General features: G+C 35.4%; 1 protein-coding gene across 1 annotated transcript in view; it reads left to right on the top strand.

Annotated features, from left to right (window-relative positions):
• Positions 1-17,213, top strand: part of UNC13C (unc-13 homolog C (C. elegans)) — a 136,504-nt gene extending 119,291 nt beyond the window's left edge. The window contains exons 26-32 of the mRNA XM_009869223.1: positions 1,336-1,459; positions 2,310-2,366; positions 3,481-3,561; positions 5,451-5,598; positions 14,773-14,865; positions 15,419-15,578; positions 16,548-17,213. Coding sequence (XP_009867525.1) covers positions 1,336-1,459; positions 2,310-2,366; positions 3,481-3,561; positions 5,451-5,598; positions 14,773-14,865; positions 15,419-15,578; positions 16,548-16,833 — 949 coding nt within the window. The 3' untranslated portion in view covers positions 16,834-17,213. The remainder of the gene's footprint in view (positions 1-1,335; positions 1,460-2,309; positions 2,367-3,480; positions 3,562-5,450; positions 5,599-14,772; positions 14,866-15,418; positions 15,579-16,547) is intronic.
• Positions 17,214-18,284: the final 1,071 nt, after the last annotated feature.

Genomic DNA, 18,284 nt, shown 5'->3' on the forward strand with positions numbered 1-18,284 from the left:
GCTGCTTTATCTATGCCAGCCTTTTCTTTTTAGCAACCCATAGTTCTTCATGTTAATCTGCAAGGAGGGGTATGTGTTTCTTTTAAGTAGTATGGTTTTAAATTTTAATTATGTTTGAGATGTACTCCTAGCACAAGTCTTGAAGAAAAGCCAAAAGTGTTTATACACTTAAATGTGCTATCATGAGCTCATCATTTAAAAAAAAAGGTAAGCTGACATTTGCCTGTCAGGTTTGATTCCAAATTGCCATTTCTCAAAGCCATCTCTATAGCTTCTTAGAGATTTATCTGAACAATAGCATAATGGAAAGAAAGGAGAATTTTATATTACTGGCCAAATAGGAAATATTCCTCACCACAGAAGTGTTAAATGGAATTTTAGCAGATGCTAAGCCAATGCACAGAAAACAAAGATGTGAAATTTAAAACAAACAAACAAAAAAACTGCTAGGGAATATCGCCCTTCTTACAAGTATATGTTTTTTATAGGATTATAAATGTATCACATGATTATGATTTGGTTTTTAGTTATTTCTTAATTATACTTTTATTCATGTGCTTACTAAGAATAGTAAGAGATATTAAAAATACAAATTGGCATATTAATGTGCATAATGACTTTACAATAATCTTCATTTACATTAGTAGATTAGACATAATTCTGTAAAATTCCTCACATATGAATTTGCATGATATTATTTTGAAATGTTTTTGCTGTGCCTGAAAACTGCAGCACTTTTTCAATGATGCTACTCATTCATCATGATACATACAAGATGGTTTATGAATATACTCTTAAATCAAGGAAAAAAATCTAAGTAAATAGATCTTCCAAAAATTTAATTTTATCATTACTAATATATAGTGTGATTGCACAGATATGCCATTATATAGAAAGAAATGCTTCGAAATGGCAGCTCTGAATTTGCATTAGCTATCAACACCTAGTTCTACATTACTGTAGAAATATAAGACAACAAAAGACATTTGTTTTTAATTTCTAAGTCATAAACTAATTATATGCCAAAACTTTAATTTAGAGGCTTAGGAGTGCTAAAATGTAAGTCTGCATTTTTTTATAAATATGTATCAGTAATATATTAAGTAATAAATTGAATAGCGGAGATCTACATGTTTTTATAATCTGTACTTTTTAAATTTTTTTTAAAAAAAATATTTGCTGCTAATATTGCAATATAAGTAAGCCTTTGAATAATCCTTATTGGTAGAGAAAAGCTAAACCGTAATGGCCATTAATCTGAGTATATAGCGATACAGCACCTTTGAAGTCTTAATACTAGTTTTGGAGACTGATTTGTGTTTTGTTTTCTTCCAGTTTAAGTGTCTCCGCAAAAATCTGTGAGAAGACAGTTCTGAAACGGGTCTTAAAAGAGCTATGGAAGTTAGTCTTGAACAAAATAGAAAAACAAATTGTGCTTCCACCACTGACAGACCAAACGGTAAGTGTCCCAGCAGTAGATACAGGCAGTGCCTATCAGGCAGTAACAAATTAAAGGCAGAAACTGCACCTATCATTCAAGACTCTTTGAGATTTTTTTTTTAAATCATGACAACTGGAATTCCCACAAGTGCTTTGCCCTTGTTCTTCAGAAAACTGAAATGACCTTTGCTTCTCCACACACACTTAAATACATGAGCCTCTGAATAGAAAATTGGCTTCAGTATATTTTTTTCCAAGTTTTGCTCAACATTTGTATAGTAGAAGATACAATATCTTGTGTAGGCATTGGCCTTTGGTGTCATGCTAGAACTTGGCTATTGTAAAATATTGGTTTAACATATAAATGTTGGTATCTTTTCTGAAAAATATTCCTTTGCCTTAACAATGCACCATTATGCTGTGTGTTACACAACTGAGGATTTCAGTGCTGTTAAGCTTCTGCAAGCTTCTCGGGGCTCCTCACTTCCTACTCCGATTATTTATGTTAGCATAGCACCTGAGAGCTATGATTATGGACAGATGTCTCATTGACACACTGTATAAGAACAATCTCAGCCTTAGCTTAAATATATCAAATATAAAATGAGATACAGATAGGAAACCACTATCAACAGAATATGCAATATTTGTATGACGTATAGGATTCGGGGGGGGAATCGTGCTGCAGGTACTCAACCACTTGGCCTTATCAACTGAAGGAAAATAGGTCTCGTGTAATTGAAATTTTTATTTAGCCTTGCAAAAATAGTGACTTTGGCTAATGTCCTAGCAGAAAATAAAATCATGTTGACTCCAAAAGCAAACACACTGTAGTGAGTCTGTTTCCTGAATTTTCAATGTGATTACAGGGGCCCCAGATGATATTCAGTGCAGCCAAAGATCTTGGACAGCTGTCAAAACTCAAGGTAATGGAGCCAAACAAAGCTGTGAATGGCTTGCTCTAATGATGAAAATAGATGCAATAGTAGTGACTGTGAGGCCAAGCCTCATGCCTCATTCTTGTGCTTATTTACTGTAATAAGGTTGAAAATGGCAGTAACTGTTCACAGGGGAGTAATGATTTTACAGTCTCATTGAAACCAAATTAGGAATGAAAGAGTGCATGCTTACATGGTAAATTGATCACTAGATGTGTCAAGAAGGTGTCACACCCATATCGCAAAACTAGGCCTTATAAACAGAAAGTATCTCAAAAAAAAAAAAAAAAAAAAAAAGAGATCTTTGTGTTATCCTTCCGGAACCAGTTCTAAAAGATTTCAAAGATTGGAACATTAGTAATTTTTTTCTGTGCATTATTTATGGTATGTATTGAAACATATGATGTACCTCTACAATAAACTCATCAGCACTATCTTACTGAAGTCCATAATACACTTGATGGAGAGCTTAGAGGTTTGATACAGATGCCAGTTCTTTATCAATCGGTTCTGCCATTAGGATTTCAGATTTGCTCAGAAATATGGTAATTCATGCTTCTGTGAATAAGTGTTTGCTAGAGGAGTTGAAACGTTGCCTATGTAAATAGAGGATGCTTATTTTAGACAAAGATCTCATAGGAGTATAGTCACTTTATGAGTCTAACTTATATTGTAATAGTTTGTTGGGGTTTTTTTAAACATGGAGCATTGACAAACATTAGTTAAATGATCAGGTTTATTGAAACAATTAATAATTCAGTATTACCTTATATAATTATTTAAACATCAAATTTAACCTTTTCACTCTACCACAGAACAGAAACATAATACATTCTAGGAAAACAAACGCAGGTGCTCCATATTAAGCATTGGTTCTTTTTCCTTACCATCTATGCTTTTAAGAAACAACATTATTGCTCTAGGTTTTATTTTTTGCAAAAGAAGTCTGAAGCTGAATTAACTCTGAAGCTGAATTAACTCCTGTTAATCATAGGGGCTTGGGATGCATGTGGTGGTTTTGTTTATTTGATTTTCCAAGAATAGACAGGCCACAATACTGTTTCTCTTTCAAAATCAGCTGCAGTCTTGACTTGCTTTTCAGGACCACATGATTCGAGAGGAAGCCAGAAGCCTGACCCTGAGGCAGTGTGCAATAATGGAAGTAGCACTAGTTACTATAAAGGTACAGCTTTATGTGTTCTTCTGTGCTGGAATGACTGAGAGCATGACTAGTATAAACAGCAGATCCTAATTTAGAATGATCCCTTAGAATCATAAAGATCCCTTTAATATGTCAAGAAGCATTTATCCAAAGCTCCTTGTATTGACTTGAAAGCAAATGTCTAATGTCTGCTGGCAGAAAAGTTAGAAAAATTATTCTACCACTTGTACACAGAACATGTTCCCTTTAAAGGATTTGATGCCCAAGGTTTATCTGTTTCTTGTGTTTCTTTATAGTTTAGAGTAAAATAATAAATTCTTATTATGTTGCAGCATAACCTCTTTTTCTCCCACAAAGGAGACACTGAGCCTTACAAGCATGGTTATTCTTAGCTGCACTCTCCTGCAAACATATATGACATTTGGGTTTTATGGCACACCGTAAAACCAAGCTTTTAAAACCACGCAACCTTACCTGAGGCTAATTCCATCACTAGAAATACAAATTAATTTATTGATAATTGATAAGGTAACTCTAGGATTTGTCCTCTCAGGAAGGTTGAAAGGATTAGGTTATAGGTCAGATGAAATGTTCTGAAAACTTCTTCACTTCCACTCATTTTATGGTTATTGTATTATGCTCCTAAAAGCAGAGATTAACAAAGTCCTTTGTTGTGTTTTGATATAAAAGTAGATACTTCCATGCAGTCTTCAAAGATTAGGTTTCTGAAGTCAAAAGAACCCATCAAGGAATATTATTTCATTGTACTTATTAGTCTTTTTCACATCACACTTACCTGGTGTAAATAATGGAAGCAATCAATTTGTAGAATAACAGCCTGGTTTTGTGTTTGCTTATGAAGAGACAGCACTTGAGGAAGGTAAGGAAGCAGTTACCTAAGTATAAAATTGAATATCTAAACAAGAGGACATATTCATGATCAAGTCAAGTGCAACAAAATAGTACCTCAAAAGACAAGAAAGACGAATCAGAGAGGGCTCCCTATTTCCACTTCTTGTGTTTGCAGTGGAATTGGCATTTTTTACAGAAATTAAAATAACATTTGGGGATTATTAATATTGTGGAAAAGAAACTGAACAAAATGAAGTATTATGTGCTCTCAAAGACCTCAGATTAAGAGTCCTCAGTTCAGTATGTGCATCTAATTATTTTCCTTTCAAAGTACTTGTTCTAAATAAACAAAAGTTGGGAAAATATATATTCTAACCTTGACTAAATTACCAGTGCTTAAACTGTTAAGAATCATAGATTTGTATTAATCGCGTTACTAAACAAAAGGCCAGAATTGGAGGGGAAAGGTTAGAAATAGGTAAGGTAGTGACGTGGCATTATAACCCGTTTACTGTGCTTGCTAGATGATGTGGGAAATTCTTTCTATTCCAAAAGTGTAATCATAATTTCAGGCACAATTATAGTGCAATGCTAATCCAAAACTTCATATTCTAGGATCTTCTCTTTTAAAACTTTAACAAAACTCCTCTTTTCCTCAGACAGAATATGTTCTTTACTTATGCTGTAAACCATGCCTTGATTTTAAAGAATTATTTTTAGATAATTAAAACCAATTCCACTCTCCACAGTGTAAAAGTATCCTAGAAAATAGGTATACCCAGTTATTGACATACATACTTGAGATCATGAAGACCCACGTTACAATTTTGTACTTTTTTCTCTCACAAGGCTTAATTTTTTACCTTGGGAAAGGCGCTCTGTAGTAGAGATGATGACAGTTACCTCAATTGCTCTGATCATAAATCTAGCTACATATGCCAGGTGTTATTTTTTAAAAATTTTGTTTTAAGAATTTTACTTCAAATGCTATGTCTGTAACTGAGGCCTCTCTCAGATAACTTGCTTCTCTGAACGATCATACTTGGTTTTCATTTTAGCAATACTTCCATGCTGGAGGAAGTGGGCTGAAAAAGAATTTTCTAGAAAAGAGTCCGGACCTACAGTCCCTGAAATACGCTCTTAGCCTTTACACACAAACTACTGATGCCTTGATAAAGAAGTTTATAGACACTCAGAAGTCTCAAAGTAAGTGAACTGTAAGAGAGATATGTCAAGTTATATTTTCAATGTTTTAAAAGGTCGTTTGTCAATCACATTCTCTAAACGCTGTCGTATTTTAGAGTTTACTGTCACAAGTTTGCCCATGTGATGTTATCCCCTATCAACAGCGGCTGTCAGTCAGTGGAGCGTATCTGAGGGTGGTGCATTTCTCTGCTTGTCAGTTGACATGAAGAGTAGGTTCCAGAGCTCTAGATGAACACTGAGCATCCGGGTTATTTATAGGTGCACTCCACACACAAGCAGAGTTGCAGAGGCCATAACAGAGTGCATATTGTAACTGCAGAAATGCAGTAGCTCTGGCAGCTCTAGATGTTTTCAGAACTGGAGGAAATTAATTACAAATCACAAATAACTGCAAAAAGCGTCACATAGCCCTTAAGGTCTCTTTTTGTAATTAAAAACAATAAATTGTAAACAATATGTTCTTAGTGTAGTACACTGATTTCACACTACAGAACCCACTGCTCCTTCTATCAGGTCATCTGTGGCTTCAGAAGGAACAGAGGGTTTCTGTAGGCTAAAATACAGCATTATTTTCCCTGTCTAGATTTTTTTTTTGTTTGCGTATGTAAGAATTCGGGTTCAAAACCATCCTGGCTGAAAATGTCACAACCTTTTTTTTATGCCCACTTGTCAAAATTCAAAATTTTTATACTTTCACAAAAGCAAATCACAGCAGGGAAGACACAAGAACATTAGATGTACTTTGAGTCTGGATGTCAGCAATAGTGAAGCCCCTTCTTCCTCCTCTAGAATTTTGGTGTGGTGCACCAAAAAATTTGAACTACGAAATCCTCTTCAATTTTTTATATATATATATAGCTTTCATTAATGGCATATTTCAGGAGAGGACTTTCTATGGTGTCGATAGGAGGGCAAGAGTTCATGGTTATACTTTTAGTTAAAGATACCTTCTATTTTGAAAAAGAAGCTATGTCTTACCTTTTTTCCTGTCAATCTAGGACAGTGTTTTCATACTTCCACAATACCTACAGGAACTGCTTTTATAAAGGGCATTATAGTCCAAGCTGAATGGTTTATTCTAGAAACTCCTAATTTTTGCATAATAGTAATCTTTACTAGATTTCTTTTGAAGGTAATGAGCATTTGTAAAAATGGCCTGTCTGCCACTTAATATCTTTGGGAAGGAAAACAATTTGCTGATCTATAACAAATTACCCTGCTCCCACTCAAGTGAATCAGAAAATTTTTATTGGACAGTTAAGCCAGATATCAGTTGCTTTTACCTCTGAAGTACAGTATCTTACAATATAAGAAGTGTAACACATTAATTTTGCAGCTTACCCCGAGATTAATTCCAATAAATGATTTCCTAGGCAGCTTCCAAACTGCACTGAGGAACTCTTAATAATTCACACATTACAAGTGTGAACATTTCTATAAAACTTTAAAATATAAGAAATAGGTTCTTTTTTCTGCACTCTCAGAAAATATTAACAATATGGATTTAGGCATAAAATTATTAATTACTAGTATATTTTGCTTTTTCTTATGCATACTTCAGTTGTAACTTCAGGACAAAAGACTACCCAGGTTGTAGTCATAAGGAGTGTGCTTTCATGAGTCCTGATCCACAACACTGAATTTTCTGATTTTCGTTATGATCCCAGCCTGAGATCTGTGTGTGCTCCTGTGCACACACGCCAGCTGGTATTTGCACAGCAGCGCTGTCCCACGTGTAGCCGCTGGGAATGAAAGTTCAAGAAAAATGACTCATCGCTTTTCATCATCCTGCAATGTCTCACTTAAAATAACTAAAAAACTCATCTATTATGACCTCCAGCTTTACAACTGTCATTAGCATTTAGTTTAAATTACCCTGATAGCAAATCAGAAACTGTCTCTGAAGCGTCATGAGATCTCTGTCAGTGCTCGGGTCTGTGCAGTTAACCAGTCCGGGATGGAGAGGGAGTTGGATGTAATTAACCTCAAACCAGTGGAGAAAGAACAGCTGGGTTGTAGCCCTTGATCGTGCCTGTAGGCATGAACATGCAGCAGCTAGTTCAGGAGGAATTATATATATATGTATTTAATATGTATTTTTATACTTTTTGTATTAATATACATTTAAATTATCTTTAATATATACACTGCATATTCATATTATATATCTATGTTATATATACTATCATACAGACATCAGTGACTATATCTACCTTATAGATAACTATAATTTCTAACAGATTTCGAAAATACCTATTTAATTTCTGTTATTTCCAATAGATTTCTACAAAATCTAGATACAGATGGACTCAAACAGAGACAGATGTAGATTCCTAATGATGTGGATAGATTTGGATACATAAGGGGTGATAGATACAGTTAAATAAAGATAGACTTGGATAGATTCAGAATGATACAGACTTGGACAGATTGAGCATGATTCAGATAAGGAATGTTTTGTATAGATATAGATAAACAGAACTAGATTCAGAATGTTGTGGATGGATGCAAATAGATTGGGAATGTTTCACATAAAGATGGATAGATTCGGATTAATATGGATACACTCGGAATGATTCAGAAAGGTACGGCTAAGTTGAAATTATATGGATAAATATGGAGAGAATCAGACTTGGATAAACTCAGATGGAATTGAAATGATACAGAAAGACTTGGATCTGTTCAGAATTATATGGAGTTGGATACACAGGGGTTAAAGCAGAATGATACTGATCCATATGGATAGACTCAGATGAACAAGGATAGGTTCCAAATGATATGGATAAAAACACAGATATATTGTCATCAACACAGACAACTTGGATGCATTTGCATAGACTCAGATACATTTGGATCAACACAGACCAATATATGCGGAGACAGGTAGGATACGTTTGGATCAACACGGAGACATTTGGATAGACTCAGACACGTTTGGATAAAATCGAATACGCTCACATACTTGGGATCAGCTCAGATACACTCATATATTGGGATCAACACGGATACAATTGGATACATTCAGATCAACAGAGATATGCTCAGATACATTTGGATCAACATGGATGCATTAGGATCAATAGGGATAGAGTGGGAAACAATCAGATATATTTGGATCAACATGGATACAACCACAGCAACAAGGATACACTCAGATCAACACGGATACACTCCGATACAATCTGATCAACACAGATACAATCAGATACACTCGGATCAATGTCAATACATTTAGATACACTTGGATGAAAACCAATAAAATCGAATCAACTTGGATACAACCAGATCAACACGGATAGACTCAGATACTTTCGGATCAACACAGATACACTCAGGTACGATCGAATCAACACAGATACACTCGCATACTTTCAGATGAACACAGATACTTTTTGGATACTTTCAGATTAACACAGTTACCCTCTGATACGTCCGGATCAACAGGGATACAGTCGGATACTCTCGGACCAACACAAACACACTAAGATACACTCAGATCAAAACGGATACGTTCGGGTCAACATAGACACTTGGATACTTTCAGATCTAATCGGTAACAGTTGGATACAACCAGATCAACTTGGATACTTTCATATGAACATAGATACACTCAGATACAACTGGATCAACAAAGATACCGTTGGATCAACACAGATACACTCGGATGTTTTTGTATAAACACTCGGCTACACTTGGATCAAATATAAGAGATTTCAAGATTGATGATAATATTTGTCTAAATATAGTATCAGATGAGAACTAACTTTGGTAACATATCACGGAATATATAGAATCACAGAATATATAAATAGTGCAGATTTTGCACATAGCTACACTGCTCATTTTCGTAATTATGTACACAAACTCTGCTATCTTACATGCTCAAAGCAGCGTAATTGGTAGTTAGAGAGTCAGAGCTGAGACCTATGAACAGTCCAATGATTAACTCTGCTTTTCTGATGTTTTGCCGTTCTTGAGGAAGTCCTTGCTGCACACCAATGCTCCTCGTAACTCTCCAAACAAACTACTCTTACTATTTTCCTTTTGTCTTCTTTTTTTTCTTCTAATAAATTATAAAAGCCTCCTACTTTCCATGCTCCCACTTCCAGAGCAGCTGGAGAGTACACTCCTTCCGAGGTACTGCTCCTGCTATTTTGAGGCCTTAAATTCTATCCTTAAATTTTATGTTAGCTCATTTTCTATGAATTCCATTTATTTCTGCTGAGCTCTTATTTTCATGCAAACCTAAAAGTTAGTTTTCAAAGTCCTCCTAACAGGAAAACGTTTTTAAAACTTTTTGTTGCAGGACAAAGGACCACTTTCACAGAAAGGTACTTTTGTCTCTTGTGTTTAGCAGGAATATTATTCTAGGGCATGTAGGAAGTTTCTGGTTTCTCTTTTAAAAATACATGTATCTTTTATTATTCCAGTTGTATTTTCTGCTATTTTCTCTACCAAATTTCACAAGTTCATACTTATCCAAAGGTAACTACTAATGAATAGAGGAACCAATTTCTGTGTGCACATGTAGCCAGTACGACTATCATGACTAAGAAACATTTAACTAGGTCCTTGGTCCCAAATGGCACTGCTCTCTCAAGATCATTTTGGCTAGAACAGCTATCACATTGATGACATTCCAGGTGCTAAATAAGAAAGAAATCAAAGCCTGTTTTGGACATTTTGGCCACTGAGGAACACGCATCTTTGACCAGAAGACATAGGTTTTCTCCTTTACAGTTTATTTGCTGCAAGAGAATGAGTGCCGTTTAAATGCAGGTGGTCGCCTGCGAGATGGGTGCTGTATTTTGAGTCATAAATAACTTAATACATAAAATCCAAAACAGAGGTTAAAGTGGAAGAACTGACAGTTAAGCAGCCATAAGGTTTTCAAACACAAAGCAGAATTATTTCTAAGTTTGTGAGGCTTCTAATGAGTTATTTTACAGTACTAAAGAGAGCAAGCTGCTATCATCCTCTGCAGTGCACAGCTAGGTATTTGTCGTCAGTTAAATTAACTTGTTAAATGTAGTAAGATAAACAGACCTTCCTACACTGCAGTCAGAATTACCAATTCATACGAGAACTGGTAGCAAGAAGGAAAACAAAAGAGCAGAAATAGATGGATCAAAGACTTTAAAATTAGGTGCCGTAGTTCTTGAATGCCAACAAAAGCTACTATAAGCAAACACTGAATGTCCTAGAATTGTGCCTCTAGTTTGTTCAGCAAGTCAGAGAGAAAACAAATGCAAGATGGATGGAGTGGCAACTAAAAGAAACAAAGTTTGTGTTCTAGACTCCACTAGGACATGTCTCTGCAGGCTGAGATGTTCTGCTGCAGGATATTTCCTCAGCAACAATGAAAAGTAGGATCATTTTAATGTCAGCTGTTTTCAGTATCAGATTGTACGGTTTCACACAGATTTCTTTATAACTATATCGAACAGTACTATGCATACAGGAGTAATCCCACTATATATTTGTAGTGCATAGAGCACTGCTGTGAATTATGGACTACTAAGAAAAGGAAAAGATTAGTTAGGAGACCTTTGTATTGACATGCTTTGCATAATTGACAAAAAAGCTGGAGAAACAGAACAAGACTTATTTTGTAGATTCATAGATTTTGTCTCAGTAAGATCTAACATGTCATTATTACAGGTTAACACAGCATGCTCCATTATTACCATCACCCACGTGTTGCTGCATAAGCAATGAAATGAAAATTATAATCTTTTTCTTTTAAAACATTTCTGATTTCTCACCTAAAGGGGTTTTGGTTTGGGGTTTTTTTTAAGCTAAAGGCTAAAACAAGTAATTGACAGTGGCTGATATTTCCAGTGATATTTGGGATCAACCTGACTCACCTTCCACTGCAGTCAGTGATAATTTATTATTAATTCTGAGTGGGAGAGAGTTTGAGAACTTCTCATACTCTGTCTCAGTACATTCAGTTTAGCCTATCCATTCAGTGTCCCTGTGGTTTAGATGTTGCAAGTTCTTGGTTGACTTTTCTTGTCCAGCTTGGCAATGAAAGCTTTGTAATCAGAATGAAAGATTAATGATTTCGAGTTACAGTATGTTCAACTGAAACTCCATAGCCAAAGATGGCTATAAATGGAGTCAAAAGCATCATTCATAGAAAAGTCTACCACCACAAAAACAACCTGTTAATGCCGAATTCCATGCAGTATTCCTAAACTCTGACAGATGCTCTGTGATCACCACACCACCACTCTCCCTGGGGAGAAAAACAGGGGAATCAGGGAGAGACTTTGAGGTTGAAAAAAGCTTGAATCACTATAATGAAAAGGAAAATAACTCTTACAATAACAATGAAGATGTTGAACTAAATACAGATATTATACAACCATGCAAATATATTCAAAGATACAAAAGAATATGTTAATCAGAACCCATGCCTTCTGGATCACAAGGTCCCAAATAGAAAAGAAGTCCCAGACTGGACTCAGCAGCAGACAACCTGTCCCGAGAAACGTCACTCTTCTGCAGCATGAAAGCAGGAGGCAGGAACACCAGCAGCACAGGGAGAGATGACAAACAGCCAGCAGCGATCCTGCCAGCCCACCAGGCACTAAAGGTCCTAAAGCTCTTCTTAGGCACCGTTATATACTGAGCACCATGGGAAGGAACACCATCGTTGGTCCATTTGGGTCACCTGACCCATCTCTCTCCACCCCACAGGCACAGCTGCCCCTCTGCCCCACCTCTGCCAGGAGCCCCAGAGAACTTTTATCCCAGTGCTCTCAAACCAGGACAGCTCCAGTCTCTGCTCTCTTTGATTTACTTTACAGCATCAGGAAGCCAATGAGAATAACCTCTCTGTAAATACATATTATATATAGTATTGGAGCACTAGGCCAGATGATCTGCCTTCTGACTTTAACATGTATAAACAAACTGTTTTAAAAAAAGATGTTATCATCTTCACTTAATTCAAGTTAAGTAATTCACACAAATATAAGGGAAGGTGGTGTCACACAAGTCAGCACACTGGGCTAAATGTAATTCCTATTAAAAACACCACATTTTGTATAATGAAAATTAGCCCTTTTTAAAAACCTTGGTTCTCTGGACAGAATAATTTTAGCCTCCAAACATTTATTTTATTTTTTTTTTAGAATTCACATATAGATTTTATTTCAAGCAGCAGAAACTCAGCGTCAATATTATCACAGAATCATAGAATGGCATGGGCTGGAAGGGACCTTAGAGATCATTTAATCCAACCTCCCTGTCATGGGCAGGGATACCTCTCAGCTAGATCAGGCAACACATCGGGACCGAGCGGGGATCAAACCCGTGACCTTGGTGTTATCAGCACCATGTTCAGCCAACCGAGCTAGTTATGCTACGCACTAATACTATGTTTGCAACGCAAATTAAAATCAGCTTTAACTGCATGACCTTCCCCAAATGAAAAATTAATTTTTATTTAGAAAAAGAAAGGAATTTTACTCTGCAGTGAGATACCAATTTGTTTTACTCTTCTAAATAACCTGTTGTACTGATTTTATTTAGTTTATTTCTAAACCATTTAATTCATATTTTTTCATACCTGTTCTTAAAAAAATGTATGTATTCTTTATTGTGAACAAGATGCAGAATGATTCAGCCACTTAATTAGAGATCCTGTACCATGCAACTTCAAGTAATTGTGCAAATACAAGAAGTTTAACGGCTGCCACTGAAATGAAACTTCTCATCATTAAAAATCTGATGCCTAACAAATTCCATATTTACATGTCAGTAGTGGTCCAAACCCTCTGGCTGTTACTGAAATACTTCTAGCAGCAAAAGATGGTACATGTATCCTGCAATTCAGAAGTAGCAGCTATAACCAGATTAAGATATTAGGACTGTTATTTTTGCTATAACATTGTTGACTAAAATTCAGAAGGGGATTCAAGACAGTTCCAAGGCAAACTCACCTAAAAGTTGGAAAATGCTGAACAATATTCAAGGATTCTGAGTAAGATAATTGAGTTAATTGAATTTCCACAATTTGATGTATCAGGGAAGAAACGTTCTCTGAAGCAGTAACACTTGAGAAAAAGTATTTAATTGACCTTGCAATGTTCAACCAGTGTAGTGTGCATAGAGTGCAGAATTACAAATTATGTCAACATAAAAATCACTGTAAACCATGTTTCTAGGAAGCCACTGATGGTGAAATCCAGAAGAAAAAAAAAAGAGCTATGCATGATAAAAGGAAAAAAATATATATTTAAAAACTACTTCAGGGGGGAGAAAAGTAATTTTTCCCAGTATGATTACGCAAGACACCCCACTTTGATTCCCTTCTTTAATTCCTGCATGAGCTGCTGGAAATCTTCTAAAGGAAAGTCTGCTTCTCCTCACATATAGATAGATGGGGAACCAGTGAGTAAGGAATTTCCGTATAAACAGAAAGGAGGTAGAATCTTTCCTTTGCTAGCCCGCAGAAATAGTAGCCAGTTATAAAGAGGCAGTAATTTGCTTTAGTATATGGTTCACCTAGATTAGACTGGGGAGGAAGTACACAGTTCACAGTTAAAGATTCACAGCCACCCAGTTAAAGAACAAGTAAAAACAACCAATTCTGTTTATATTGTACTGTTGTAATCTGATATATTAAAGGATCTTTCAGTTCATACTGTGACTCCTTTTAAGGAATAGTTATGTGCAAACTTACTTAGAACCTGCTCTGGTGCTCAAATGTAAAAACTTCCAAAATTAAGTTCCTGCCTCCTCTGTCATCCCTACAATCTTCTCTTTTTTCTTTAAGCCCCTACAGCCACAATAGCACAGGACTTTAGAAGATTGCTTAGACATAACTCCCAGCAAAGGATTCATCCATAATAATACAGAAATAACTTTCCAAGCACATACTTACAGTAAGATTTTTGGAATGGACATGCAAGCAAAGTTTGACAAAACCCCCAACTTTTGCATTTCAAGGTACAAACTCACCTGACAGCACTTTACATAGACATTGGCAATAGCTGGATGTTTTTGTGGAAAATCACTTATGAATCTCTAACGTAAATGTGAAACATACGTCAGAAATTTCTAAGGGTTTCTGACAGAAAATACCGCTTGCCTTCTTTCACTGACTATTTCTCCTGATGAGCTGACAATCCAAGTGTGCTAACCTACTAATTATTATTTCAGGTCAAACCACTAACAATTCAGTGGGCGAGATATCTATACAGGTGGATGTCTCTACACATCCTGGAACGGGTGAGCATAAAGTCACTGTAAAAGGTACGTTTCAAATAGAATACGTTTCAAAAGAAAGCAACAACAATGTTCAAAACCCCCAAGCACTACATGCTAACTAAAACATACCAATAATGAAATAACAATTGTTTAGTATTACACTATTTGTAAAGTTATTAGTATGCTTTATGTGATTAGGCCATACTTTTTTGCCTTGCTCAACATCAGCAGAAGTTAAGATAGGCAGGTGACAAAATGCCTTTGTTCTGCACAACCTGAATTCCAGAGGAAACTCAGTATTATTTAGATTAACGTAAGTTGATTTTTTACTTACAGTGAAGGTGGCAGACAAAAGATCTGTAAATGTAAAGCATTTGTAAAATGGACATTTATATTTGCTACTGTTGTAACTGAAAGTAGTCAGACATCTTATCTGGTGGAGAACAGTGGAAGCTCCTCCTAGGCTTGCCACGTATTGCTGTCCTATAGGAAATCTCTCAGCTCACCTTTCATTTGCTATACAAGGTCATACTGGATAATTAATTGGAGCTATTCCAGTGGAATTTTATGTAACTTTAATTCTTTAATTTTTTTATAGTTGTAGCACTTAATAATCTGAACTGGCAAACAACAGCTATGTTCCGTCCATTTGTGGAAGTTTTCCTGTTGGGTCCTAACCTAAGCGACAAAAAAAGAAAACATGGTACCAAGACAAAGAGCAACACTTGGTCACCAAAATACAATGAAACTTTCCAATTGTAAGTCTTTCATGCCTGTTAATTGCATGGTTTTTGCAATTTTTGTTAGTTATATCAGTAACTAAAATTCTTGCAATTACATCAGTAATAACATAAAAAGAGCATCCTGAGGTCACTCTACACATCAGCATCCACAGATATAGACACAACTTCAGATTATTTAGTGATTTGTATCTTTGTTTTGTATGAAGATGAATGACAAACACTAAGCTTTCGGTGTTACAAAAGTGTGTTAAAATGTACAATTCATTTCCTTACACAGGAATATCTATTTATATACCTCGGAATTTATTTACCTAAGTAGTTATCCAGACTGAAGCATTAATTATTGCTGCTAAATATCTGGGCCTTTACCACAGTTGAGATATCTAATTATGTAAAGGCTTGTGCATGTGTTAATGGTATTATTTATCTCTATTATTTAATCCTTAAAGCATTAAGATACTTTCACCTGACTTGGAGTTTTAAATTTAGAACTTCTCACAGCACCTCTCACCTGTTTACTCCTCCTCCCCTTTCATAACTGAGACTGATTCATTTTCCTCCCCTTACCTGCAACCCTGACTAGGACAGCATCACTTTCTTGGTGTCTGACGGCAAATCTCTTCAGACTTGCTGCCACTGCTTTTCATTATTTTTTGCGGTTGATTTGAAGATGTGGTTATGATAGTTGTGGAACTAGTTGAACATTTTAGGTACTTTCTAGGGAAAGGTAGCAGTGCTTATTTCAGATAGTGAGGGAATAATGAATTCTCTGTTTCTGTTCGGGTCAGTCGGAACAGAAACTACTTCATGAGTAGCATCTGAAAGGTTAACTGTGTAGAAGGTTTAAAACTAGGTATAGTCCCTTATAATACAATGGAACTACCACTATCACTTTCAATTTTTACAAGATTTCTAGAGTATGTTCATTCCTTAGGACAATTAAACTAACTCCTTGTTCTAAATTCCTATTTTTAATCCCTGCAGCATTTTGAGTAACGAAGATAAGCCAGGAGCCTACGAACTTCACCTCTCGGTGAAAGATTACTGCTTCGCTAGGGAAGATCGCATTATAGGAATGGCAGTTCTCCAGCTGCAAAACATAGCAGAGAAAGGCAGCTGTGCATCTTGGTACCCTTTGTTGAGAAACATCTCTGTAGATGAAACTGGTTTAACAATTCTTAGAATACTTTCTCAGAGAACCAATGATGAAGTTGCTAAAGAATTTGTAAGACTTAAAACAGAAACGAGATCTGCTGAAGAAATGGCCTAAAATACCCAAGTAATGCAAGATTGTCACCGCCAAGAACATAGATACAACGCTGTTGTCCGAATAGTGCATGCATGTGCAAATCTGTGGGAATGTTTAACTAACTGTTCTCAGTGTTTGCCAGTACTTACGTACTCTATTTGCAAGGTATGTCAAGGAGCTGTATATCTTTTATACATATTTTGTTCTTTGGTAAAGTAATTGTTCCAATGAAGTGCCAAAACTAAGATTAGAAGTAAATGTTCCATCATATCTTTTTAAATGTTGATTTCACCTCATTGCAATTCCTTTACTTTTTAACATTAATAAATAGTTAGCTTTTTTTAATTGATTAATAGGTTGTCTCTGTTAAACTACTGTGTTGCTTGTTCTACGTTAAGTTACTACTCTTACTGTTATTTTAAGGAGGATGCATGTAGCCAAACTATCATTTTTTGCAAGCCTCATTTTAGGTACCTTACGGATAACTTTTTCTATCATTACTACAGATGCAGTTACTTATAGAAAGTGTTTGTAATTTTATAATTACCAATATAAAGTAATGATTTTTGCATAAAAACTGAAAAAGGATGGAAATATTTTATGCTAATCTTTTTTCCAACCTTTCATAAATATCACTGTGAAGAAATGCTGTTAAAGCAAGTTCTCAAGAAGCTGTGCTTATCGGAGTTTGTTACTGATGTTTGATATCTTGAGATAATCTTTGTTCTTCAAAACTGCCAAGGTAATATCATATTTGTATTAAAAGAGTAAGTCAGTATCTGTAGAAAAAGACTGCCATACAGTACAGTATTTGCGCTTTTAAAAAAATCATTTTTTAAATGATATGGTACTGTACAAGGGTCAGTAGTTTGAAATATGTAATGCTGGTTTGTGGTTTGTTTCTAGAAATTGTTTATGAAAAGAAAAGATGCTGTTAGCATTTTCACTCAGAGTTATTAATGTTGCTTTACATACTTAGCTGTAACATCAGTTAAGTGCTTTATTTCTTTATTTTTTTTAGAGAAGTTCAATGGTTTGTACTTATGCAACATTACTATGTATTGCACTAAAGCAAACTCCGTGTCCTTTAAATATATTTAGTGAGAAATTATAAAATAAAGTATGAAGACACTGCTTTCTAGTTTTCTCATTTGATATTATTTATGTACCCATAGGTTTTATGTGCATGTGAAGCCCATACAGTAGGCTTACATTTGGCTTTATATCAAGTATGATTTCTAGCGACTAGCATCTAGCTCTTTTATGAGTGTAAGATTTGATTTATCAGCGTCCTAAAAAACTACAATAAATGAGGTAGGAATGTGTATATAATATAATGTTCTGTAATAATACACATTCTCTTCTGTAATAGTGCACATATTTGTCATTTGTTTTGGTTACAAGCGTTTCTAATAACACAGGTTGGAGTCTTCAGCTTTGCTTAAAGAAAATATAAGAGGAAGAGAGGACAT

Source organism: Apaloderma vittatum, unplaced genomic scaffold (assembly GCF_000703405.1).
Source record: "Apaloderma vittatum isolate BGI_N311 unplaced genomic scaffold, ASM70340v1 scaffold9145, whole genome shotgun sequence".
In the NCBI taxonomy this organism is placed as follows: domain Eukaryota; kingdom Metazoa; phylum Chordata; class Aves; order Trogoniformes; family Trogonidae; genus Apaloderma; species Apaloderma vittatum.